The 27,922-nt window shown below is 39.2% G+C and overlaps 1 protein-coding gene across 3 annotated transcripts in view; it reads right to left on the bottom strand.

Annotated features, from left to right (window-relative positions):
- Positions 1-17,945: 17,945 nt before the first annotated feature.
- Positions 17,946-27,922, bottom strand: part of sin3b.L (SIN3 transcription regulator family member B L homeolog) — a 28,322-nt gene continuing 18,345 nt past the window's right edge. For all 3 annotated transcript variants that reach the window (XM_018256758.2, XM_018256764.2, XM_041562984.1), the window contains exons 17-20: positions 25,491-25,583; positions 25,283-25,377; positions 23,398-23,602; positions 17,946-21,719 (exon numbers count right to left, since the gene is read on the bottom strand). In XM_018256758.2, the coding sequence (XP_018112247.1) occupies positions 21,489-21,719; positions 23,398-23,602; positions 25,283-25,377; positions 25,491-25,583 (624 nt within the window). In that variant the 3' untranslated portion in view covers positions 17,946-21,488. The remainder of the gene's footprint in view (positions 21,720-23,397; positions 23,603-25,282; positions 25,378-25,490; positions 25,584-27,922) is intronic.

Below are 27,922 nucleotides of genomic sequence, written 5' to 3'. Positions count from 1 at the left end.
TTAACATCTGACGCAGTGGCGCAAAGTGTGGTGGAGCCGTCCGGGGCGAAAATTCGCCCTCTAGTGAATTTCCCCCGTTGAGTTTCTCCTATGGGTGAAAATGCCAGTAATTAACCCTCGATATTCGAGCATAAGTAAATTTGCCCCTAAGTGTTTTAATTCTGTGTTTTGTAATTGAGACCTATAGAATCATAGCCGGTTACAAGAGTTGTTGGTAATGTAGGAATAGTATCAGAGAATCTAAATATACACATACTTATTTCATGATGTTACCCTGCTTGGTTTCTTATATTACGTAAACTTCAGTTGTTCACATTCATCTGTATTGTGCATAACAAAGGGAAACAATTGATTTTCTGTTCATAAGTGGTAATAATAAAGGGCTACCCCAAGAATACTCTGCTGTTATAAATCAACTAGAGAAAAATGTGTATATAGGTTTGGTAAGCACTCCTAAAGTGATGTATTGCATATTTACCAATTCTACCAATGTTTTGGCTACTAACAGGGAGGCCTTGGATTGTTAAATATGCCATTAATCATTTTATGTTTGGAATCTCACGGTGATTACCAGGTTATTTACATATATTTATTTACCGGTATACATACCCACAGTATGGAGGGGAGTGCAGGGGCAAGTGCAACACCCAGTGAGTTTCTGTGTCACTCAAGGAATGCAGTACTTTTTCCCTTACTTAGGTTGTTCACCTTTGAGTTAACGTTTAGTATGGCAGAGAGAGTGGTATTCTGAGACAATTAGCAGTTGGGTTTCATTTTTTATTTTTTGTGGTTTTTGAGTTATTTGGTTTTTTTATTCAGAAGCTCTCCAGTTTGCAATTTCAGAAATCTATTTGCTATGGTCTAAATTACTCTAGTAACCATGCATTGATTTGAATAAGAGACTGGGATATGAATAGGAGAGGACCTAAATATAAAAAGGAGTTATAAAAAATTGCATTAACTATAAATGTGTAGCCTTACAGAGCAATTGTCTTTATATGGAGTCAATGACCCCCATTTGGAAGCTGGAAAGAGTCAGAAGAAAATGGCAAATAATTCTAAAACTATTAAACAGTTGCTTAGAATTGGCCATTCATAACATACTAAAAATGAATTTATAGGTGAACCATCCCTTTAATTATCACTACAGCTCCAGGGCATTGTTGGACATTATTAAAGGCATACAGATGAATTCAAAAAGTGTATTTTAACTGTATAGCATATAACATTGACAAGCTCTTCCATCATCCAAATAAACAGCAACCTCAATAGAAGTACCTTACTCACATCCAAAAATAAAAAAAGTGAATCACCTCTTCCACGTTTCCTTTTCCAGTGTTAAGGTGGCCATAGACACACAGATCCGATCGTACGAATCGAGGATTCGTACAATTTTCGGATCGCGTGTGGTGTGTGCCGACATCTTTCGCCCGGCGGAGATCGGTCGTTTGGTCGATCGGTCAGGTTTGATTTTGACCCGACCGTTCCCGCCGGAGCTCATGGCACATCATAATCGATCGTTCGGCCATACGGCCGAACAATCAGATTACCCCCGATATAGCCATGCCTGTTAATGGCATATCGGGGAAAGATCCGCTCGTTTGGCAACATCGCCAAACGAGCGGATCTTTGCACCTATGGCCACCTTTATACGCGTTGTCTCTTCTTGCTGCTGCTTCTAAGGCATTAGAAGCTGTGCTCTACTCTAACAGCCCTAAGGCTAGGGCCATTCAAAGAATTACCGATGCCCAGCTGCACCCCTAGCCTTTTGAATTGCGCATGGATTTCAGCTGATTTCGAAATGCCAAATCTCAAGTTTCAGCTGCGAAATCCGCCTCATTTGCCTGCACAATAGCAGAAACTATGCTTTCAGGTGCAGGCAGATCAGGAGCAGAAGATCAGCGGGGCAAAGGATTCTCTTCAGGCCGAGATCCGCCATCCTCCAGCCCTGGCCAAAGAGACCACAAACTTCTTATCACCTCTGCTATTATCTCACTCTAAAGGCTGTGTCCCAGTCCCAGGCATATGTGCAAAAATGTGAATCCCACAATGAAGTATAATTTTTCTTCTAATGGCAAGGTAGCACTGGCAGCTATCCATGCTGTTGCAATTCAACAATAGTGATTGAAGATATTAGTGGGGCCTTGATCAGACAATTACCTGATTCCTTCCATAAACATTTCTACAGTCATATGAAAACGTTTGGGAACCCCTATAAAATCTTTGGAGTTTTGTTTATCATTGGCTGAACTTTCAAAGTAGCAACTTCCTTTTAATATATAACATGCCTTATGGAAACAGTAGTATTTCAGCAGTGACATAAAGTTTATTGGAAAATAAACAATATGCATCATAACAAAACTAGACAAGTGCATACATTTGGGCACCCAACAGAGATATTACATCAATTCTTAGTTGAGCCTCCTTTTGCAAATGTAACAGCCTCTAGACACCTCCTATAGCCTTTGATGAGTGTCTGGATTGTGGATTCCGGTATTTTTGACCATTCGTCCATACAGAATCTCTCCAGTTCAGTTAAATTTGATGGCTGCCGAGCATGGACATCCTGCTTCAAATCATCCAACAGATTTTTGATGATATTCGGGGACTGTGACGAGCATTTCTTATAATTCTCCCTCTGCATAAATACGGATACGCCGACTCTAATGTAAGTAATACAAATGTTGCATCTACAAACTGATTGCATCTGACACGACACAACTGTCGGATGAAGACGCAATGTGCAGCGTTTGCATCCGATTGTGTCGTGTCAGATGCAATCAGTTTGTAGATGCGACATTTGTATTACTTACATTAGATTATGTAAGTGACGCTTGCGCTTCCTCTCACCCCATCGGAATGGAAGGACACGCACTGTGTAGTTCCAGCCTTAACTTCTGAGATAGCTTTTTGTAACCTTCCTTCATGATACTGAACAATCTTTGTTTTCAGATCTTTTGCGAGTTGCTTTGAGGATCCCATGTTGTCACTCTTCAAAGGAGAGTCAAACAGGAGCACAACTTGCAATTGGCCACCTTAAATACCTTTTCTCATGATTGGACACAACTGCCCATGAAGTTCAAGGGTTAACAAGCTAATCCAACCAATTTGGTGTTGTCAGTAATCAGCATTGAGCAGGTACATGCATTCAAATTAGCAAAATTACAAGGGTACCCATATTTTTGCACAGCCAGTTGGTCACATTGATTTAACTCCATACAACTGAATACTGCTTCACTAAAAATCTTTGTTCAGAAAACACCCCAGTACTCCCAGTACTCATCAGTAGATGTTCCTGGGAAATAAAAGACATACCACTGTTATCTTTTTTGTTGAAAGTGGAGTAAATGAATGGGTTCCCAAATTTTTTATTATGACTGTAAATAATGTTGGTAACATTTGCTCAGACATCAAAAGTTGAAGCACACAATCTCACAGAAATTAGGAGTCAAACACAGGTATGGCTTCTCCTTAAACCTATGTTTTTGTTGGAACATTGTCAATTAAATGTCTTCTATGGTGATAATGTTCATGTCTTGTTCTTCTTTTGCCTCACAGTTAGATTTACAATGCTGAGACTTGTACAACAAGTAATTAAACCCGTTATCCAGAAAGCTCCAAATTACGGAAAGGCCATCCCCCATAGACTCCATTTTATCCAAATAATCCTTATTTCCTTACAGTACCAGACCTGGTAATCTGGGCAAGGCACAAAATCAAGTATACTGAACAAGCTGTATAATAAATAGAGATTTCAATTCTTCACTCACATGGTAGAATGCCCCACCAGCAGGTAACGTTTTTGAGTCTTCTTTTTGAGAGCAAACATTGGTCATTGTGGGTTACTAGAACTGGTGCACAATATGTGTCTATTATACCAAGCCCTAAAATACTAGCTACATGCATACTCCATATCAACTGTGCAGTGACTTGTCGGCCAGTCAATATTTGTAGTGTTATTCATTGCCATTTTGTAAATGAAAGGGATTGTTCACCTTAAAATTAATGTTTAGGGTACAATAAAATGTGCAAAGTTTTCCAATGGTAAAGTCACCTACATCATCCAGTCTGCAGGTAGTATTTCTTCACCTGTTTAAAAGCAAACATATTACCTGTTTGCTATATGATATTGCATCTAGGCAAAATGGGTGACTTTTATTACAATGTTATATAGAGTTTTGTTCTTAGCAATCTTTCACTTGGGCATCATTTTACATAGTTTTTGAATGATTTCTTTCTTTCTTTCAATCAATTCAATCTCTTTCTAATGGAAATGACTGACCCCCAACAGCCAAAAACGATTGCTCTGTGAGGCTATATTTATTGTTATTGCTACGTGGAATTCATTATTTTCCTGTTCAGGGCCTCTCCTACTCATATTCCAATCTCTCATTCGTGCCTCTGCCTGGTTGCTTCAGTAAACTGGACCTGAGCAACCAGATAGCTTCTAATATACCAAGCTCGAAAACGGACGTACAAAGAGTTAAATCATGTCGAAACCATAAAAAATGAAGACCAGATGTACATTTTCTCAAAATGTTGCTGCCTACGTCATACTACAAAGAAAAAGTGAACCCTTTAAGTTGATGTTATTCTCTAGGGGGATTTGGGGTACTGTGAGTGGGAGTCTTCAAGCAAAGCCCAATGATGAAGTGCGAGTTTTAATGCTTTGGGGATACTACAGTTCAGGCAGAGACAGCTGCTTCCTGGCTGATTCGTGGTGTCTTATCTCTATAGGATGTGTGGAATGAGATGATAGACGTGGCTCTACGTAACTACTGCTACAAACAAGCTGACTCACACTGTGTCCTCCTTTCACTAGTATTACCTTGTTTTCATTGTTATGCATTTCTATTTCTATGTATGTGGTCTCCCTATAAGCAACTCTCTACTTAGCACTAGTGGCAAAGCATTGTATTGATATCTGCTTCTGAGAAAATTGCATGAGACTACTTCTCTCCAGAATTTGGGTGTTATTCTTCTCATTGCCCCTGTTTCCTTGAACTATTCACATAAAAGGCTTCTTATCCCAACAAAATACATTTCTATCACTAGTTACTATTGGTGCTTAGTAGAGCTAACCATCTCTGGGTAATTATATGTGTATGATTCGGGACTTATCTTATGCAAAGACATCAGTGAAGCAGTTCTTTCTGAATAACATGTGGAGAACGTGATAGTCAAGAAAATAAAACTGGAAGAGTGGTTAGCATTGCTGCTTTGCATTGCTGGGCTCCTGGCAGGGGCATCTGAACCATTTTGTAATCCCCAGTCAACTTGGCTTCCAACAACCATTCTACCTACTGTATAGCTAGCTGGGCTTATGCTATAATAGAGCTACTGTGGTCTCCAACAAAGAGGAAGTTTGGTTCTCAAAGTTACAAGCTCTCAAATCTCCATGCCCTTGTGCTGCACTTATATCATGGCAGAAACCCCATTTAGTCTTTTCTGACCAGGGATTTGTAATAGTGATGGGAAAATTTGCGCATTTACCGTGATATTCATGAAACGGCAAAAAATTGTGGGAAAAAAACTCAAAATAATTTTGATGCGTGTCAATTTTGCCGACTGCGACAATTTTTATGTGCGCCTATTTCGTCAATGGGTGTCTGAATTATTTTTGCGTGCAACATTTTTATGCGTGCAACTATCCTGATACGCGGATTTTCACAAATTCATTCACTTGCAGAAAACACGGAAATTCGCCACAAATTTGCGCCTGGCGAATTTATTTGCCTATCACTAACTTGTAAAGACTTTGAGTGTTCTCTCTATTTCTATGGGGATTTCCTCTTGCAGCTCTGATTTCCATCCTCACTCCAAATGCATATATACAAAGGTGAAATTGTAGCTCTACTTGCCTGGGGTTAATCTGTAAAGCACTGAGTAATATACTATATCAGCACAATATAAAACTTTAAAGTACAGGTATGGGAACTGTAATCCAGAAGGACCTAGGGTTTTTGGGGTAAGAGATATTTCCGTAATCTGGATCACCATACCTAAAGAAATCCTAGAAAATTATGAAAACATTAAATAAACCCAGTAGGCTGGTTTTGCCTCCAATAAGGATTACTTATATGTTAGTTGGGGTCAAGTACAAGGTACAGTTTCATTATCACAGAGAAAAAGGAAATCGTTTTTAAAAATTTTGATTATTTGGATAAAATGGAGTGTATGGGAGACAGCCTTTCTGTAAGTCCAAACTTTCTGGATAATGGGTTTCCAGATAACGGATCCCATACCTTTAGTAATAATAATGTCAGCTCCCAATAGATGCAGTATATATATGTATGGATGCAGTCAATAGGTTATCCATACAAGATGGTGCCCCCCTATAAATATTTCTGAATATGTAATCTTCTCCCCGTCTCCCTCTATAGTTCTCTCTTCCCCCCTCTCTCTTTTATTCTTTCTCCATATATAAATACTAATAGCATAATTCAAAATACACTGCAGTTCCCATAATCCCATATAATTTTGTCCAAAGACGTCAGTGATCCTGTAAACAGGATATGGCCTTGCATGACATCAACATGCGTCTGACAGATAAAAAAAAAATGGTCACATTCAGCCGATGGATATCTTAATGTGACAGCCCTTCCATTGTGTTCACTTAGCTCTAACCTTTGACTGACTCTCAGACTTGTCATTGTCACTGGTTGATATAAAGCAGTTAAAATACATGTGTGTGAAGGATCTCCAGTATTTGTTTCTAAACTGTAGGTACATATCACGAGCTTGGGGAAACAGGAAGTTTATGTTAGAGCCTCTCTAGCTAAACGTTTTTATTTTCTAAAACATTTGTTTGTGACTTTGGCAGAACATACTGCTCTTGTGTTTAAAAGTTTACAAATAGTGATCTCACTAGATGCATTACTCGAGCAGACTGTTCAGAAAGATAACATCTCTATTTTATTTGCTTTCTAAGCAATTTCCCATCTAAGCTTTTCCCTAGTTCAGGCACATATAAGTTATTAGACCAGCGCACACAAAAAAGCTGTGGAGCACAAAGCAATCTGGTATGGACACAAATAGGGCAAATTTTCGCCTGCGTAGACTTCGCCACAATTCTCTACCACTCTGCTAATTCAGTAAAATGCAAATTTGCATCTCTGTAGTGTTAATTCATCAGCGCGAGCATTTCATATCGAACTTCAGCTAGCGTTCATTTCTGCCTAGTGAAACTTCGGAAGTACTATTACGCTTAAATCAACAGGCAGACGGCACTTCTGGGGAAAGGTTTATTGGGGTTATTGCTGTAGAAACCTAACGCGTTTCGGGAGTATATCCCTTAGTCATAGGCTGGCCCAATAAACCTTACCCCAGAAGTGCCGTCTGCCTGTTGAGTTTTGTTGTATCTACAGTGGGGACACTGTTGACAGAGCACCTGGATTTAAGGGAAGAACGGTGAGCAGTAGCGGTCTTTTTTGTGTTTTATCTACTATTACGCTTAGGTCAGTTATAGGGCTGGTACATATAGGTTGTATATATGTCTTTATTAGAGATGTTGGTTGGTTGAACTGGCCATTTATTATTACAAATGTTCAAGGAAGCAAAATAAAGACACAAGAGACATGGCATGCCCCTCAAATGGTTGGAAAAAAAATGTTAGAATAAAAAGTTACAACTTCTAAAGACAATCTTACTTTAAAATATGAAAAAACGCCAGCGTTTTTAAAAAAATCTATGACACTTTTTATGACACTTCCTTATAAATGGCGAGTAGTGATGTCATTTTTGTCACATGACTTACTAAAAATTGTGTATTATAATAAATAAAGTACCCCTTGTTGCAAAATACGAGGATATTAGAAGTTACCTCGGAGTTCCATGACCTGTATAAAAACACTAGGCCGTCATGGAACTCCTTGTGACTTATAATATCCTTATATTTTACAAAAGGGGTACTTTATTCACTGTATTTTTTTTGTGGGGTGGGTATAATTTCTAAAAACTATTAAGAGTCAGCTCTGACTGAGCAAGGGCCCTGCCTTATTCACATTGGTCACATAATGCCTGCAGGCCATTTTAGCTATGAGGCATGATAAGAACATTCCCTAAGACAGGTTTTTGTAATCTTTGACCTTCCACCAACCTTTGGTTCAGGTCGAAGATGCAGGCAGAGGGGTGACATCAGGGGTGTGAGGATGGGGTAACTTCATGGGGACTGGCTGGTTAAAAACTGGAGAGGTGGCAACCCTTCTCTGAGCATGGGGCAGGCCCCTGTATAACACACAGACTTTCAAGCCACCTGGACTATGTGTTGTGACATACATGCCTTTTTTCTTTTTCTAGACCTGCAAACATTTAGCTTGATCCCATTCAAGTTTCCCAGAAATACTCATTAAACCATGTATATTTTAAAAGCTAATGTACCACCATTTTAAAATATGAGGATATTAAAAGTCCACATGGAGTTTTGTGAGCCTTATAAAAACAGTTGGCATGTGTCTGTGATATGGTCACCAAACTCATCAGTTACTTCTACTACCCAATATCACATTTGGGTAACGTTTATGTTAGATGTTTGGCATCCCTTTTCTTAAATTCCATTGTGTTTAAATCTCTGCAATGAACAGCTCACAATTATGAGTACTTTCTGAACCCTAATGGAGTAACAACCTGACTTCCTATAGAGTTTCTTAGTCAGGCCACACATCTTGGGTCACTGCACCACTGAAATCTGAGAGACCTGAAAAACAATTGTTTTCCCAAATAAAGTGAGGCATGGGCCAGAGATAAATGTACTATTTATTCTTTCAGAAGTCTCCCTTTTACACATTAACAATATTGATATATCACGCTTTCTACTGCAATGCATTTGGACTGGGGCACAGGTAGGGGTGCTTAAAGTGTAGAAGTAAAAATTCTAAAATTCTTTGAAGAAAACAAAATCAAGCTCAACAGCTATCAGTCTGATATATATATATATAACCAATTATGTATCTATCTATCTATCTATCTATCTATCTATCTATCTATCTATCTATCTATCTATCTATCTATCTATCTATCTATCTATCTATTAATCTATCTATCATCTATCTATCTATCATCTATCTATCTATCTATCTATCTATCTATCTATCTATCTATCATCTATCTATCTATCTATCTATCTATCACTCCAAACCCTAATCCGTATAGGAATATTTGAAAAAGATCCAAAAACAGCATTTGTGGAAAAAAAATTTCTGTTCCATTATTCAGTATATTAAAGTCACATGACTTTGAAGTTTCATTTTGATGAATTGGTGCATTCCTAACATTTAAACGATTGGGAATTAAAGCTCTAATTGCTTAGTACAATCAACATTTTAAATACTTTAGTAAGGGTCTTAATTTGGACCACAAAACATCTTCTCCTAGTGCTTAACCTGAATTTAAGTTCACCGTTACCTTGTTATTATTATTATTACAGGTATGGGTTCTGTTATTCAGAAACACGTTATCCAGAAAGCTCTGAATTATGGGAAGGCCATCTCCCATAGACTCCATTTTATCCAAATAATCACAAATTTTATTTATCTGTATTAACATGTTTTTATGAAGCACCAACATATTCCACAGCGCTGTAAAATACAGTTAATACATTGAACCTACACAAATTTACATACAAAACAACCAATTACTAATACATAAGTTAACAAAGACCCTACCCAAAAATGATTAGACAATATGGACGGTGGTAATACTGTTGTACAGAACTGGCACTGTGTACCTGTAATGGTCAACAAAAAGAAGTAATAAGAAACAATATATAGGAGTAAAGTTTGAGATGTTAGAAAATACTGATGCCTGTGGCACGAGGGAACATTTATAGGCTGATCTTTCTCAGACCAGATGGGCCAGTAGGCTTTGTATACCATCACATTCTGTGTTGCTGTGGTAACAATTTTAAAAAGAGAAAAAGCCTTATATAAAAAAGCATAAATGGCATTCTCTGGCAGGCGTGGGTGGTCTAAGTCTTTCTGCTGCCTGAATATACCGGTCACACCCAACAACCCTTCTCACTGTATATTGCTTTCAGCATGTGCTGTGGGTTCTGACTGCTGACCACATGAGCGCCCAAGTTGGCTCTTTGCCAGGCCTGCAGTTCATAAATCTTAAAGTTAAATTCTCGTTCTCACTTTAGTGTTTTTAAAACTACGATTAAACTGTGTTTCTCCAAGACCACGAATGCCTTGTAATTTATTCAAGGATCCGAAAACAAAAAGTACAAATGAAAGTAGCTGCTGAAAAAAACCAAATAAGTTTTCGTGAACAAAAGAAAAATCGGTATGGCATGACCGTTTTGATCTCTGAAAACCTCCAGAACTACGTAAGGCTGATGTCTGCAAGAAAAGAAAGGGAAATTCCATCAACTTCTACATGACCTCAACAGCTTTTACTTGTACTTTTGTCTTTGTAGATTTTGTGATCAGCTATAAGATGCCATAGACCAGGGATCAGGAACCTTGGCTCTCCAGCTGTTAAGGAACTACAAGTCCCACAATGCATGAGCCAAGGTTCCTGATCCCTGCCATAGACAGTCACTATTTAGTGGGCATTTTTGGGCTGTTTCGACCTCTGTGTACTTGAAATGACAGGACCTATTTTGAAACCCAGTCCAGACCTGAGGACAGGGCTCTGTGCAGGCAGCTAAAGTTCCTTCACTCCCATCTTATCAAAGCCATGCTGTATAGACCTTATCCCCAAACAGTGGCTCGTGAACGTGTTGCTCCCAGTGGCCTCAAAGCAGGTGCTTAATTTTGAATTCCAGATTTGGAGGCAAGTTTTGGTTGCATAAATAACAGCCATACTGTCAAACAGAACCTCCTGTAGGCTGTCAGTCTACATAGGGCTAACAAATAGCCAATTACAGCCCTTGTATGGTACCCCAGGAATGTTATGCATGCTTGTGTTGCTCCCCAACTCTTTTTACATTTGAATGTGGCTCATGGTTAAAAAGGTTGGGGATCTTTGCTCTAGCATGTCATTGTATGCTGTAAGGCAGGGGTCCCCAACCTTTTTCATCCGTAAGCAAAAGTCAGATATAAAAAGAGTTGGGGAGCAACACAAGCATGAAACAAGTTCCTGGGTGGTGACAAATAAGGGCTGTGATTGGCTATTGATAGCCCCTATGTGGACTGGCAGCCTACAGGAGGCTCTGTTTGGCTTTACACCTGGTTTTTATACAACCCAAACTCACCTCCAAGCCTGGAATTCAAAAATAAGCCCCTGCTTTGAGGCCACTGAGAGCAACATCTAAGGGGTTGGGGAGCAACATGTTGCTCACGAGCTACTGGTTGGGGATCACTGCTGTAAGGTTTCATTCCACTGGAGTCTTTACTATAAAAAACAGCCCCAGACCATTATCTTTCGTTCTCCTGGTATCCCAGGATAGTGTAGTGTTTTGCAAAGGACTAAAGACCATGGTCTTTGGCTAGAGCCCACCATGTTTCTTGTACTTCTACCAGCTACAGCTCTTCATTGCTATATGTGACTATAAGTCGGATAAAGCATATTATTATAAAATATATTTAAATTTCAAATATCCTTTGTTCTGACAAAGCATGCAACCATTAAACTAACATTTATAAACTTCTCCTATAAAGGGATGCATGTCATGGCACTATATTTTTCTCCATTTATCCATTAAAATATCACCGTTGTTAGATCACCATTGTCTTTCATTGGTCTGGCTCATCGCCTTATTAAAAGTGATACGTATGAAGTCATTTTAATCACATATGGCAGCGAGCGACCCATGAAACCGACTGCAATTACTGCAAGTGACCCCTGTTCCGGTTGCACACATCATTATGTCAGCTTACCCCACGCAAGAAAAATCAAACGTGTTTCCTTTATTAGGTCACTTTACTAGTATGCGCGATAAGATGCTTAAAACATAACCTTTTCTTCTACAGGGAAGCCTATTAAACTTCATTAGTCATTTTTCCTATGAGAAACTTGACTATGTCACCATTATTAGGTCACTTTAACTCCTGCGTGAGATTAACACTGCAATGGGGGGTGGGGGATTTTTATCCAGAAACGTTTTTAAATTCACAATGGAGCAGACCATCAGGGATAGCGCGGGTGTCATTCCAGACCAGGAGACTTTAATCTAAACCAGGCCAGTGTGTAAAGTCAATCCACCTCATGGAGACCCTAACAAAGCCCTGTTTGTATGTACGAGGTCTCTGTGGACTCATTTTGTCTAACGCTCATTCTGTATACAAATCCAGCCTGTGTGTGTATGGAAAAAGATGATATGTGTGACCTAACCATCCCATGGTATCCCTTAAAACCTAATGCTTTATGGGGTGATTCACGGCCATGCAGGGCTGGGTGCACACTCAGGCAAGATCATTAGCACAGCGAGGCCTAGTAAATACACGGGGTGTGGACACATCTGTAGGGACCAAGGGAAATGGAAATACTTCTTTTTATTTAAAGGCAGGCTTTATGGATATTACATGTTGGTGGCATGTCCATAAGCATCCCTGGTTAACCATTTTAAAAGATAAGGGCTATTACCAAGGCCACTCTCAAATGAAACAAAACATGTTAACGAAAAGTCACTATAAAATGTTTGTCGCCTGAGGAGCAGTGGGTACTTAAAGTTATCGGCATGAGCTCTTAAAGAAAAAAAAAAAAAAGTTAGCCGCTTATAGGACCTTACAGGTTAACAGTGCCATCTAGTGTTTAATATCACTACATTGTGCAAAAATTATTTTGTGTGAGTTTAGCATCTTATCTGTATTGTGATTCTGACTGTTGTCTACCAGGAGGTCCACGGTTCCTTGTATAGAAATGATTGTTTTTTGTTCTTTTTTATAATTCAGCCTTTTTTTTTTTCATTTTTCCCTAAATCAATTTATGACTCCCCTACCCTGAAAAAACTTGGACAAGACTGCTTTATAGGAAAACTTTCCCTTTATTATGAATCTGTGAATTTAAGGTCACCTGTAATTATTAAAGGGTGGTTCACCTTTAAGTTAACTTTTAGTATGTTATAGAATGATCAATTCTAAGCAACTTTTCAATAAGCCCTCATATTTTCTTTTCTATAGTTTTTGAATGATTTGCCTTCTTCTTCTGACTCTTTCCAGCTTTTCAAAACTGACCCCATCTGAAAACAAATGCTCTGTAAATCTACAAAAGGGAGATTTTCTTGCCTGAAAAATCCTTTTCTCTGCGCTACTGCTGCTTGTAGCACCTTCCTGCTAAATGATGCTTCTGAAAAAGCCTTAATGTCTAATTTGTAGAATCTTGAAAATGTGTGCACGGAGCTCCACGTAGCTGCTTTACATATCGATTCCATGGAAGCTTGATTGTGAAATGCCCATGAGGCACTCACTTTCCTAGTGGAGTGTGCCTTGAGCAGGAATGGAACTGCTTGTCCCATGGATTTATAGGCCTCTAGAATAGTTGTCACTAACCAGCTAGCTATAGAGCATTTTGAAGCTGGTAGACCTTTTTTATTGGCACCAAACAACACCAGCAATACACCTGACTTGTGGAATTCTGCAGTTCTGTGGATGTAGAATTTTAATGTTATTACTGCATCGAGCGTATACAATTGCTTCTCCATGCTGCCCGCTGTCTTAGGACAAAATGCTACTTTTAGTGTCAGGAACGTTATGTCCACAGAGCTGAGTAGTTCAAAGGGTGGTCTTTGAAGGGCTCTAAGCACCAAGTTAAGCTCCCAGGGTGGGACTGGGTCTTGTCTTGGAGGGCGAATTCGGATTAATGACTGGAAAAATTGCCTAACCTCTGTTACTGAAACCCATTGTCTGGGACATAGAGCCAACAGTGCGGATACCTGCACTTTCAGGGCTGCGGTACTCAGCCCTTTGTTTACGCTCTCTTGCAGAAAATCCAAAATACGAGTAGAATAAACGGATTGCTACTGGATGTTGTTAGTCTTGCTCCAGTTGATAAGGAGCTTCCATATTCTTTGATATGTTGTGGATTGTTTTCTTGCCGCTAGAAGGGTGCAAACTACTTGGTCTGAGAATCCCTCTTTTTTCCCATAAGCTGGATTCAAGAGCCACTCCGTCAAACTTAGTTTGTGTATGTGGTCTGCCAATGCTGGACCTTGTGAGAGGAGGTCTGGTAGCAATGGAAGGGACCAGGGCTGTGCCGCCAACATCTGTATTAACTCCGCAAACCATGCTCTGCGTGGCCACCATGGAGCAATGAGGATAGTGGGAACCACTTTCAGTCTTATCTTGTGTAATAGTCGAGGAATGAGTGGCATGGGTGAAAATACATACGCCAGGCGACATTACTATGTCTATTTGTGCTCCTCCTTGTGAGGACTGTGGACTCCGGGGAGCATTCACCATTGCTGTAACCATGTGCTTGCTGGGTGAAGGAGAACGTTCTCTATATTTTGCAGAGGTTTTTGCACTCTTTTTGACTTTGGCCTTAAGTTTCCTAAGCTTGTCTGGGAGATCGATCTCCTCTATTAATGATAATTCTTCATTTGGGTTATATTTTGGTTCTACTTTAGCCTAACTGACTAAATAAAGGGACAGAGGTTGGAGATTTTGGTTTAAATAAGCAGCACCTGTATGCCTGGAGTGAAATCCTTTCATAATTAGTGATCGATATGGCACCTAGCACCATTGAATAGACATTAAACACACTAGGTTTACAACACTTGGTTTTATTCAATATAACTTTGATGCGTTATCAGTATAAACAAAAAAAAACATTTTGAAATTTGTTGCACTTTCATATTAAGAGAAATAAAGAAAAGTCTATTATAATCCTTCTTTCTGTAGTTCCAGGGGGGACAAATACTGTTATCTGGGTCCAGAATGAATTTCAGGGATGGGAAAGAATAGGCTTGAAAAGGTTGAAAGAACAGTTCAATGTAAGTGCTTTCTTCTTAGAAACCACAAGTCATCACTTATCTTTCACAGGCTGGGGGTTCCAGAATAAAAGAAGATCCGATCATATTATATATTCCATAATGCTGCTATGCCAAGAAAGAGGAACTGTGAAATCTTTGAATTTGGTTGCCCGGAAATTAGTGGATTTAGGTCACTGGGGTCTCTATTTCATTCAGTCTAGAGGAACACTGTAGAAATTATGTGTATGAGGAAATGTGAAGTCTTTAGGGATAGAGAGACTAGGGTGAATTAAAAGGATTGATTATGTTATAGGTTGGGGGTAGAATGTTCATAGGGCAAAGATAATCAACCAAAACAAAAAGTCATTCTCTTCATGGTTTTCTTTCTCAGAACAAACACTTGGCAGTGGATTACTGAATGTGCAACATAGTTCTAGTCCACTCATATCTGCATTTTCTAAGTTAGAACACAGAAGTGAGTTTGACACTAGCAAAAGAACATTGTTTTGTTTTTCATTGTCCCTGTTCACTCATTAAAGTGACAGGCTACTATAGCGTTTGTTTGTGGGGCAGATAAGTTGGCCGCAAAGAGTAAGGTTGGCAGGTGAGACAGGGACAATGAGTTGTAAACTTGAGGTGTGCCAATGCTGTTATGCACCGAGCAATCTGTCTGAAAGTCTGTGAAACTATTGCTTGTAGTTACTACTGCATACACTTTTGTAATAGTAGTGGGAGATGCTTAAGCAATGCTGACTGTTGCAGTTCAGCAGAAAAGCCTGGGCTTTGTAACAATGCATAATAAAGTGCCATAAAGTCCCAATACTACTTGTATGAAGAGAGAAACAGAGGTCATTAAGTGCAAAATTAATTATTAATTGGTGCATGAATTAAGTTAATATACAAGTATGGAATCTGTTATCTAGAATGCTTGGGACCTGGGGGTTTACTGATAAGGGGTCTTGCCATAATTTGGACCCCCATACCTTAATTCTGCTAAAAAAATAATTAAAATGTTAAATCAACAGAATAGGATTATTTTGGCCCCAATGAGGATTTATTACATCTTAGTTGGGATCAATAACAAGGTACTGTTTAATTACTGTAGAGAAAAAAGTAAATCATTTTTGAACAATGTGAAGGATTTAAGTAAAATACAGTCTATGGAAGATGGACTTCCTGCAATTCAGAGCGTTCTGGATAACGGATCCTATACCTGTACATGGGATCACAATACGGATTTTCCAAGAAGGACTTGAAATGCATATGCAACACTGACGTCCTAACAAAAAGGTTATGGAATACTGTATGTATCAAAGGGAGGAAAGGTACTGTATTTCACCACAATTTTGCCAGAGGGAGACTTCACAGCTCTTTGTTCACTTCTACAGAATTTTTATGGGTATATTTATAAAAAATAGGGTTCACAGTTTGAAAAATATGCCTCAAAAAATTTCTTACACAAGTGAACAGAGCGGTGGGGTGGTGGGGAACTCTACTTTTACCCTTTGGGTCATATTTATCAGTGTGTGAAACAAGAGCTCACTTGAATTGAAATTCTGCTGCTCTCTATTCATGTGTATGGGATTTTAAGGGTAAGAAATATATCCCATTAAAAAACAAAAAAAACAAAACAAAACAAATCGTGGATAGGCAGAATTTTACTCATACTATGTGTGCCAGCTCTAGTGTTGCACTTTAATAAATAAACCCGGTTGTGCCACAGTTGCTGCAGAGCTGAAGGTCATAGGCAGGAGCAAATCATTGAGTAAGCTGAGGTTACCTTTACCGAATTGAGATATGAAGATTAATACATTACACATACAGATCAACTACTTAGAATTGAGAGATGTCATTTATATATACTCTACACCAAAGTCAACTCATGAATACAAAAATTATTGTCCCATTAGGTACATACAACACAGCTACTACCAGCTTAGTGCAAGGACTACAACACTGAATGGGAAGAGGAGGAGACGATGAAGGCAGTGGTGTAACTACAAAGGAAGCAGGGGGGCCCAGGAGGTATGGGGGCCCCATGAGGCCCGAATTTATATACAATTTGAATAAATATTGGTAAAACAGGTAAACCTATAGACATTTTGTGCACCTGAAAAATAATTTGCTGTGGGGCCCAGTAATATCTAGTTATGCCACTGGATGAAGGACTTTCTATTACATCCATAAAAAAACCATTGTATAATCTGGCAATACAGCCGATTCAACCCCATAAAAAGCAGTATTGTACATTAGCATAGATTTCAGTGTACAAAAATGTTTAAAAATGTGAAGCAGGCCCAAACTTTAAAGGGGGGTTATAATCTAAGTTATAAACCCCCTAATCTTACCAAGGATATGATAATGTAGTGCCCTGATAAAGGAGGCGTAGTTTTAATAAGTTCATATTTTGGTTGGATTTCTACTTGCTGCTGACATTACCATCCGCTTATTCTATATTCCTAAATTACAAATGGGAGGAATCAAACTTTCAGGCAGTGTCTATGACATAACCCTTAGCCCGACCAACTTATGAAGAAAAACTTACATATTTCTTTATACCAATGACTTATGTTTAAAACAATTAGATTCCAGATGGTTGCTCATGATTAAGGGGCTCAATATTGGTATGTCCAGACAGGATTGAAGCCTTGTTAAGGTCATAAACTCTGGATAACTTTATTTGCAAGTTTTGCTTTCACGAGACCTGTTCTTATTCTGATGCTGCTTTTGTTTGTACCATTAAGGGACCATTTGTTTGTATTCCCAAATACTCTTTGGTGTAGGGATATACATTGAAAATGCAGATTTCAACTATTTTCAGCTGAAGGTCCCCGTGTTGCACAAGAATTCTAATAACCTCCAACTGGACCCTGCCCAACACTGACTTTAATACTGGATATGCAGGACCTCAAATATAGATCACTGTAAAGAGAGACTATTAACAGTAATGTATATGTTGCGGGAGATTCTTGATTAAAAGGCAAAAGCATAATCCACTGCAGTGTTCTCTTTACTCAAACCAGGGACTCCTAGGCCTATCACTTGCAATACTATTTGCATGCAAATATAAATATCCTGAAGTGATTTACACTTAGAGAGTACAAACTGTGTTTATTTCATCATTTATGCAAAATTCACAAGGTTTTTTACACAAAGGAAAATTCATCTTAAAAACATTTTATTAATATTCACTGAAAGTCAACTCTTTGGGCTAAGTGAAGCCTAGAGAGTGTTTTCAAGTGTACCCAAAGATACGGAGGTTGAGCTGTGCTCTTAACCGCCATTCAAACAGGCCTGTGCAGCTGAATGATTAGGATCATTGTCTTGCCAGCAAAGGAATATTCTTCCATGTAGCTTTAAGCCAGAGGAGATGGCAAGCCTCAGTGAAAAAAGAGTAGGTACTGTCTCTGGTCAATATGTATGCAATATTTTTACCATCATTATGGACTGTAACTTTTATGTACTTTCGCCTTAACCTATTGTGCAGCCATGTCCTCTTTTGTTCAGTTGGCAATTGAATCATGGACTCGGCAACAGTCCTATCTTTTACTTCAGTTGGTTATACTGGTCTTTGGATGTCACTGCCTTTCAAGCATACATTTAGAAACTTCCAATCGCTGCAGTTTGGTGCTGGGATAGTTTTTGTCGCTCAAACTGCTTCACTAAGCTACCTTAACAATGCTAGAAGCAGCTGGAAAGTCATGTTAATGTCCTTCTACCAGCAATTTTGTTTAACTTTCCCATATTAATTTTTAAGACCAGGACAATTCACGTGATTCACGCGAATACAGTTGTATTTAAATGTGGACAGCCCTGACCAAATAACACGTTCAGCTGATTTTCTAAGTGAAAAGGAGTTAACCATAGTTCTTTAGGGAACAAATGTAAACCAGACTACTACTACTAAATAATTACGGTAAAGGAAAATCGCCAGCAGCAAAAATGCACCCACGTGAGCCGCTACATTTAGATCACCAAAAACATTAAAGGCTTGGTGAAGCGCAAACAGTATTCTACACTGGGCTCCATTTTGGAATAAAGTATTTCTAGATACTCCAGTGGTGGTAGTGGGAAAAAAACAGCTCATTGTTGGCTCAATGTGATGGGGATTTAATTTGCCAAACGCATTGCGTGTTCGGTGTTTTCACGACTATGTTCAATTTTTTTTTACTATACATTAGAGTCTATGGGTGTTTTTTTAAAGTGAAACATTTCGTTCACCCCTATTCGCAAACATTCTTAGCTTGCCACTGGCATTGAGATATAATTTAGACTGCGGTCTGATTTGATGTCATGGAACATTATCTTCCAAGATTTGTGGATACCTAGCAGAATCTGGTCATGTTTAGGATTGCTGTGTTTTAATTTGATGGGGGTACAGCGTGTCCAAACTACTATACAAATCAACAGGACTGTATTTACTTTTTTCTTTAAGATGTTTCTCCAGTCATCCAACTATGGCTTTCTCAATTCAGTCGTATGACTAGAGAAACGTGTTCAAGGGAAAAAGAAAATACAGCAAGTCCAGTGAATTTGACTTATTACTATAAATGCTGAAATAAACACAGTTTTTGGTGGTGGAAGACGACTTTGGATCCTACTGTAAAAATGAACTTTCATTTCTCTTGGGAAGTCACAAAAACATTTGGAATTCCCTGCAAATCCAAACACAATTTGTACTTTTTCTAATACCAAGGAGGTATAATTTTATGGCTGTAAGTTGCTGGGATATACAAGTAAAAGTCTGAAAGTGTAAGCCAGTCTCATTAAACAACTCAGAACAGGCCAAACCATATTCTAAGATTAATTTTCCTTTAATGCACACAATGCCTGTTTACTCTGAGAAGCCCTAGCTGGCTCAAATTAGCTTCCAATGTAGTCACTTTCAAATGGTCACATGTAGATATACGGACAAATGAAAATACAGCAGTCTAAATAAAACTGCTCAAATATGCACCTTCTTATAGTTATTGGGAAGGCACAAATAGCTTCTGCCCTGCCAGGCAGTACTGATATCAGGGTTTCAGCATAGGCAAAGAGTACCTGAGAACACTGCTGGATTTTAACTAAGGTGAGCAGTCACTTGGCACAGGAAAACACACTAAAATGTTGTAGACTGGTAGGCTTTCCTTGTAACTGTAATTATTACTGTTGCACGGGGGGGATGCTCCACTTTAAAATACTTTTTATAGCATTGGGTGCAAACTGCAAGCCCCACTGCTGAGCAGTGCTGCTCTGCAATTATTATATCCAACTATTACAGTTCCCTGTCTGATCACAGAAGGGCTATGGTGATCCAGTGCCAAGACTATAGTCAACAGGAATAAAAAGTGGTTCCCTTCTCTAAGAGGGACTTCTGAAGTCTGTGATTTTTGTGTGAGCAAATGTTTACATCTCAGTAAGCACGTGTTTTGGCAATCATTAACAGGTTGATAATATAGTAAAGCCTATTAAAGTCTCAAAATACATAGCATGTACGGTTATTGGTAATAATATTATACATAAAGCAAACCTGTTTAAGTGCTCATGACCGTTATAAAATCTTAGAGGCACGTTTATTAAACGTCAAATTTGTGTTTTTTTAAATTCTATTCAATTTAAATATACTCGAAATTCGATTGAGGGGTATTTAATAAGAAAATCGTATATATTAAACTCGCACAAATTTTACCGACTTGAAAACTCTAATAGAATCCGACCAAACTCAATTCGAGTTTTTTCTACATGTCCGGAAGCCTACTAACATGACCAAAATTGGTCCCTGGACCTCTCCCATTAACTTGAACTCAGCAGGTTTTAGGTGGCGAATAGTCAAATGAGTTCTTAAAGGGCCAGAGTGTGATAAATCTAGACATTCGAATTAAAACCCAAATCAAGTTTAGATAATTCACAATTTGAATTTGAGAGTTTTGACCATAAAATCAAAAAAATTCAAAAATCGAGTTAGAATTTTTAATTTGACCATTAATAAATCTGCCCCTTAATGTCACAATAGTACTGTGTAATCCAAGAGTGACAACCTGCGTCCTCCCATATATGTCACTACTGGGCTAATGCCAATATGCCTATCCTGGATTGTTACATAGGAGAAGTACATACTCTTACACAGAAGAAGTGCAAAGTACGAGTATGTACAAGTACATACTGTACTACAGAGATTTGTAGAATTTATATTAGAAGCACAGCAATTGTGTCAGACGTATATAGCAATCTGTGACATGGTAACTATCTCTCTGGCTGTACTGTGAGCCTCTAGCAATGTATAGGGTCCTCACTGGCAAAAAAAAAACCCCAAAAAAACCACAACATGGCAAGAGAAGCATTTGCGGTGTCTGTGTTTCATTAATACCGTCTTAAAATATAACTGATGGCATATTACATAGTTAAAAGTTTGATGAGCCCCTTTTTGGCCTTTTCAGATGTATTTTGTTCAAGTAGAGCTGTCAGTAATATCCCTATAGTTTTTGTAAAATGCTTATATTCGAGGAAATTCATGGCACTGGGAATAATGTTCAGCATATTCTAGTTTATATCAGGCACACCAAAACAAATAATAAAAAACAAAAATAAGAAACCCCAGCCCTATGAAATGTTATTGAGCAGCAAATGTAGAAATGTGACTGTGTTTCTGAGTGTGTTAGGGAGAGGCAGCCCTTCGAGGGTACTGCACCCGATACCGGGTAACACTCATGCCATGAACTTCAGAGTTTTCACACACCGTCTTGCAAGGAACCATTTCTTCATCTTCTTCTCCTGTAAGCCAATCCTGTATGATTTCCGCAGCTCTTGAACTGACATTTTCCTCAAGCCAGTGTCTGTGCCATGCAGAAAACTTCTCATGGTGTTTTTGGAAAACTTGTGGCTGGACCTGTAGGGGAAGGAAAAGGAGTTAATATTTTTTTACATCAAATTCAAAAGTATGAAAGGTAAAACATCAAGAAAACTATGCTCTTATATAACATTAAACTTCAACAGTTCCAAAATCATATTCAGTTTGCCACAGCTTCACAGGACTTTTTTCAAAATAATTTTCCAACTTCTGGTTTAGACACATTTTATCCTTCGCCCTATATAAACGTCATTGGTTTCCGAGTGACAACACCACCCCCCTCCGTGGCTGTGTGATGTTATCCTTAAAAAATGTGCAGAGCAATAAAGATTTAAATTGCTCTTTAAAGCACATGCCAAGTCAGATGTCACTTTGGAAATCTCATAAATTGATGTAGTTACAACTGCCAGTTTATGCAGGGGAAGGAGGGGCGGCTTAGTGTTGTCATAAGGTACAGATCCACTCAAAATAAAAAACAAAATATTCTTAATTACAGTCAATCAACTACAGTCAGTCAAGCAACTTTGAAGTAAAAATCTGTTTTGCTTAAAGGGGAACTATCGTGAAAATTAAACTTTAATACTGAAATAAGAAACTTTTGAAATACAAGTCTGTACTGTTTCTAAAAAAATCAAGTTCATCTTCACTATTCCTCTCTCAGCATCTGTTTCTCTTCATCCTCTTTTCATGCAGGAGTTGGGTGTCAGATAATCATTGACAGTTAGATAGATAGAGATATATTATATATTATAGGAGGGGGCTCCTTTTTCCTAGAAGATGTATTAGAGCTCACTCTGTTAAAATCACCTGACATCCTGTCTCTCTACATGCAGAATTTGTGCAAGGGCCAGTTATTTGGTTAGATTTTGTTTGTACTGGAATCAATTATTTGAGTGAGCTCTAATACATCTGCTAGGAAAGGAAGCCCCCACAATAAGATATATTGGCTCTAACTGTCAATGATTATCTGACATCCAACTCATGCAAGAAGACTAAATGAAGAAAAACAGATGCTGTGAGAGGAATAGTGAAGATGAACTTAATTATTTAAAGTTTTTAAGTTTCTTATTTCAGTATAATGAATCTTATATTATAGTGCTTCCGACATGTTCCTATAAAAATCATAGGAACGTGTCAGTATTAAGTATGTGCTGCACCTGCAACAGTTCCCCTCAAAGCTGCCCCCCGGCACTGAAAACCTGCATGAACCCGAACTTCCTACACTGCTAAAAGATCTACCGTGCTGTTTCAGTGATGCTGGGCTGTGGGCGGTGCAATCCTCCCATAGGCTAATTACGAATGAAAACAGGACTTCAGCCTATGGAAGGATCGCTCCACCCCCACCCAGCGTCACTGAAGCAATACAGAAGATCTGTTAGTTGTGTCAGGAGGTCTGCTGCACCAAGGTTCGCAGGGTTGGGGTTGGCTTTGAGGGGGGCTATTGCGGGTGCAGCACATACTTAATACTGACACATTCCAATGATTTTTTTAGGAACCTGTCTGTATCGCCAAATGGTGCTTTCAGAAGTCCACAACCAATATTGCTATACTGGAAACCTAAAAACTATTTAAAAATTAAATCTCAATAAGGAATTAAAGCCGATATGAAAAGCGGTTTAAAAGACTGCAGATTCATCTTGAAGTGATTGTACAACGTAAAGAAAAAACTTCCTGCTCTGAAGACAGAATATGAAACTGGGAACTATAACACTTTTACCTCTCTGGCTTTGGAAAGTGTTCCACAGCGGTACATATAGTCTTCCGAATTAACAATGAACATCATCTTGTGGCTGTTGAGTCTGAAGCGGCAGTCCATGTTGCTTGCACTTTCTACCCCCATTAGCTTCTTCCACGAAGACTTCACTTCATCCTTCATAACTCGCATAGTCCTATATTGCCAGCTATGGAAACTTCTTATGTTCCTAAAAAGGTGGTCGGGGAAAAAAATGATCCATTCAGGAATTCATGAAAATCTATGGAAAGGCAATGGCAACTCAGTGTGTCCTAATTTAAATATGTGCTAATTTTGTGATTTACTACAATGGCAAGGAAGGGACACAAATGTGTTCTCTTATATTTGTTGCCATTCTTTCACTTTGCTACCAGTGCTAATAGACTATCAAATGCATTCATATATACTACGTTCTTCCAAAGCATGAGCATGTTTACTAGTCTTCAAACATGTGTCCAAGTCAATGCAATGGTATACTCTTTGTAAAGGGTGTCCCAAAAACATATTGTAGTAGCTAAAAGCTGAAAATGGCAGCTCTGGCAAGACTAATACTGCAGTCTGAGTCAATAGCTATGGTAGAAGCCAGACAAAAATAAAAACAAATAAACACACACACACATATAGTGATAGATCACTGTTACACAAAAATACTGGTAAAATAAGAAATATTACAGGAGAAGGAAAGCTACCAAGGCAGTTTATTGCCAATAGATTAGCCACAACAGTGCAAGCTAGAAAGCTATTTTTATTCTTTAGAATGCCTTTCCATACCTAAGTAAACAACTCTAGAAACTCTGTTTGTTTAAAGGGATACTGTCATGGGAAAAAAAATTTTTTTCAAAATGAATCAGTAAGTAGTGCTGCTCCAGCAGAATTCTGCACTGAAATCCATTTCTCAAAAGAGCAAACAGATTTTTTATATTCAATTTTGAAATCCCGACGTGGGGCTAGACATTTTGTCAATTTCCCAGCTGCCCCTGGTCATGTGACTTGTGCCTGCACTTTAGGAGAGAAATGCTTTCTGGCAGGCTGCTGTTTTTCCTTCTCAATGTAACTGAATATGTCTCAGTGGGACATGGGTTTTTACTATTGAGTGCTGTTCTCAGATCTACCAGGCAGCTGTTATCTTGTGTTAGGGAGCTGCTATCTGGTTACCTTCCCATTTGCTTTTGTTTGGCTGCTGGAGGGGAAAAGGGAGGGGGGTGTTATCACTCCAACTTGCAGTACAGCAGTAAAGAGTGATTGAAGTTTATCAGAGCACAAGTCACATGACTTGGGGCAGCTGGGAACAATTTGTCTAGCCCCATGTCAGATTTCAAAATTGAATATAAAAAAAATCTGTTTGCTCTTTTGAGAAATGGATTTCAGTGCAGAATTCTGCTGGAGCAGCACTATTAACAGATTCATTTTGAAAAAATTTTTTTTCCCATGACCATATCCCTTTAAGTTAGCAGCTGCCATTTTATCTTACTGTGACATCACTTCCTAACTTAGTTGCTCCCTGCTGCTCATAGCTCAGATTATGGGAGGAGGGAGGGGGAGAAGAGCAAACCAAGTGTGTGTAAACCTGTGCCCTGGAGGTTTATGCTGAAAACAGGAAGTCTGATTACAGAAGCCCATGTGTACACAATAGAAAGAAATGTGGTGTTTCTTTTGACAGAGGACTCTGAGCAGCATTACTTCAACGATTTACTAGTGTATTCATATAGACCTTTCTGATAAAGCTTACTTAGTTTTAACCTTTCCTCCCCCTTTAAGGTAGGGTGGCCCTTATAACACAAAAGAATAGTTTTTGCTAAAAGACCAACTTTTTGTTCTTCTTTTGGATGTTCCTAGCCGTACTAGCACCACTGCTTGTGTTCATACCTACCTCTGTAACAATACAGGTTTCAGAACAAAGCCTTCGCTCTGACTGCTATGGGTTCCATCCACATTAATAAACTGCTCCATATAGTTAGCTAGATGCTGTAAAAAAAATGCAAGGTTTAATCTGCTGCATCTAAAATGTTCTATTCAGTATGGCAGGGGCAGTAGCATGGGATGGATTGAACAGCAAGATAACAGCAGTTAATGCTAACCTGAACCTCTGTGGGGTCTTCAGTCTGCACGTCTTCTGTGTCTAACAGCTCGATAGTCATTGTTACCTGACCGTGGCGCTGCAAAAACATCATCTGAACAGAGAGTGAATTAATACAAAAGTCACATAAAACTTGTCTTCAACTTTAAACTACTGAAAGCTAAAAACATCTGTCTTTTTAAATGTATCTATTACTTGCATTTGTTGTCTGCACAGACTTGTAGCTTCCACTATGTTGAATCAAAACAACAAGACTTTTAAAGGAGAAGGAAACCCCCTGGGCGCAAAAACCCTCCCCCCTCCCCTGTGTTGCTCCCCCCTGGCCTACCTGTCCCGCTGGGCAAATGCCCCTAACTTGTTACTTACCCCTCTGCGCAGGTCCAGTCCACGGGGTTCACAGACGCCATCTTCTTCCACACGATCTTCTTCCTGCTTTGACCGGCGTTTTTTGCACATGCGCAGTAGGAGCATTTCGCCGGTACAGATCTACTGCGCATGCGCCAAAAGTCACAAAGTTTCCGATTTCACTTTGTGACTTTTGGCGCATGCGCAGTAGATCCGTACCGGTGAAATGCTCCTACTGGGCATGCGCCGGTCAAAGCAGGAAGAAGATCGCGGGGAAGAAGATGGCGTCTGTGAACTCGGTGGACTGGACCTGCGCAGAGGAGTAAGTAACAAGTTAGGGGCATTTGCCCAGCGGGACAGGTAGGCCAGGGGGGTGGAGGGAGTGGAAGCAACACAGGGGAGAGTTTTTGCGCCCAGGGGGTTTCCTTCTCCTTTAAGCGTCTGGCCACACGGGCAATAATAATTCACTTTCTGCGTAACATTCAGCTTCAGCATTAGGTTCTGGCCACACAGGCAGATTCGGGGAGATTAGTCCACAGGTGACAAATTCATGGCGACTAATCCCCCCCCCCCCCCGATCTGCCTTCCGCCAGCTAAAATGTAAATTGGCTGGGGGCAGGCACATGGAACGCTTCGTTTTCCAAGGTTGTCTCACGAGGAAACTTCGGGCGACTTCGGAAAACGAAGCGCTCTGTGTGCCTGCCACCCAGGTGGTTTACATTTTAGCCGGCGGAAGGCAGATTGGGGACATTAGTCACCGCGAAGAAGAGGAGATTTGTCGCCTGACTACTAATCTCCCCGAATCTGCCTGTGTGGCCAGAAGTGGAAACATGTACCTTGTTAGTGATAGTGTTTATATGACTCAGTTTGACAAAAATTCCATGTTTCAAGATCAGACTATACCTGAATATTGCTTTGATATACTCAATATCTGCATGCATATGTTCCCTGTCACTTACAATATATAGAGTTACTGCAATGTAACCTACGTGACAAAAAGCTGTAAATAATCACCTAAATCAGCATCTAGGAACCAGGGCTTGGAAGTGAAGTGGCCAGACATGGTGGCTACCAATGCCACTGAGTAGCTCTACCTTTTGAAGACAGGAAAGGGGGTGCAGGGCTATTTAAGTTTCTGGTTGTGCATTTGGGGAGCTATGCAGGGAACCTCAAAATGACAACAAATGCTTTGCCCACCTGAAAAAAAATACATCCCTCTACTTCTCAGTGTAATAATGGAAGTGAACTTCCATAACAGATCATTTGTGCTTACGATACAGATGAGGGACCTATTATTCGAAATGCTGGGATGTGGGGCTTTCTGGATGACAATTTTTTTCTGTAAACATAAGTCTGCTACAAACACAGAGTACATAACCCATAGATCTTTTTACCACCAATATGGATGCAGGTTAGATACCATTAAATAATTTTTTAAAAACTAGATTTGCTTAACATCGACTCTATAGGACATGTCCTTCCTAGCGTTTATTTGAGGATCTGTCAGAACTAGAGGAAGTATAGTATTTGGCTGTTGGGGGCAGGCCAGTGATTTGATTCTTGAGGAGTCTCTCTGAAGACAATGATAAAGCAAGACACAGACATTATAATTGAGACTTGAGAGCTGTTTTGGGGGGGTAGTTCATCAATCCATGCTGGCACCACAACCTTCTGCCAATAAAGGTGCTTTTAGAATTGAAATAGACTAGATGAAATGCTTTCATACTCTTACATTAACCTATCTTCATAAACTCTTTAGATGAGCAGGGCCAAACCTACTTTCCCAGAGTATTTTTTATCCCTAAGGTTATAATAATTAATAACCGAGGGATTATGGATAAATATATGCTTCTTTGCAGTGATGCAGCTAGAACCAAATGTGAGGCAATTCGGTGACCTTTGGCTTCTCAGTTTACAGTAATCACTGCCGTCTTGGATACAAAATCTGTTTTCATGGCCCTCCTTGGAGGACTGCTTTCGAAGGTTTACATGGTCCCCATGCCTTCATAGTTTATACAGATTACAACACCCACATACCCAAACAATTACTCATTCAAAGCATCTTTTAGTTAACCTCCCACAATGTCT

The sequence above is a fragment of the Xenopus laevis genome, chromosome 1L (genome assembly GCF_017654675.1).
Source record: "Xenopus laevis strain J_2021 chromosome 1L, Xenopus_laevis_v10.1, whole genome shotgun sequence".
Classification (NCBI taxonomy): Eukaryota; Metazoa; Chordata; class Amphibia; order Anura; family Pipidae; genus Xenopus; species Xenopus laevis.
The sequence above is the reverse complement of the archived record's forward strand: the minus strand, read 5'-3'. Positions and strand labels throughout refer to the sequence as shown.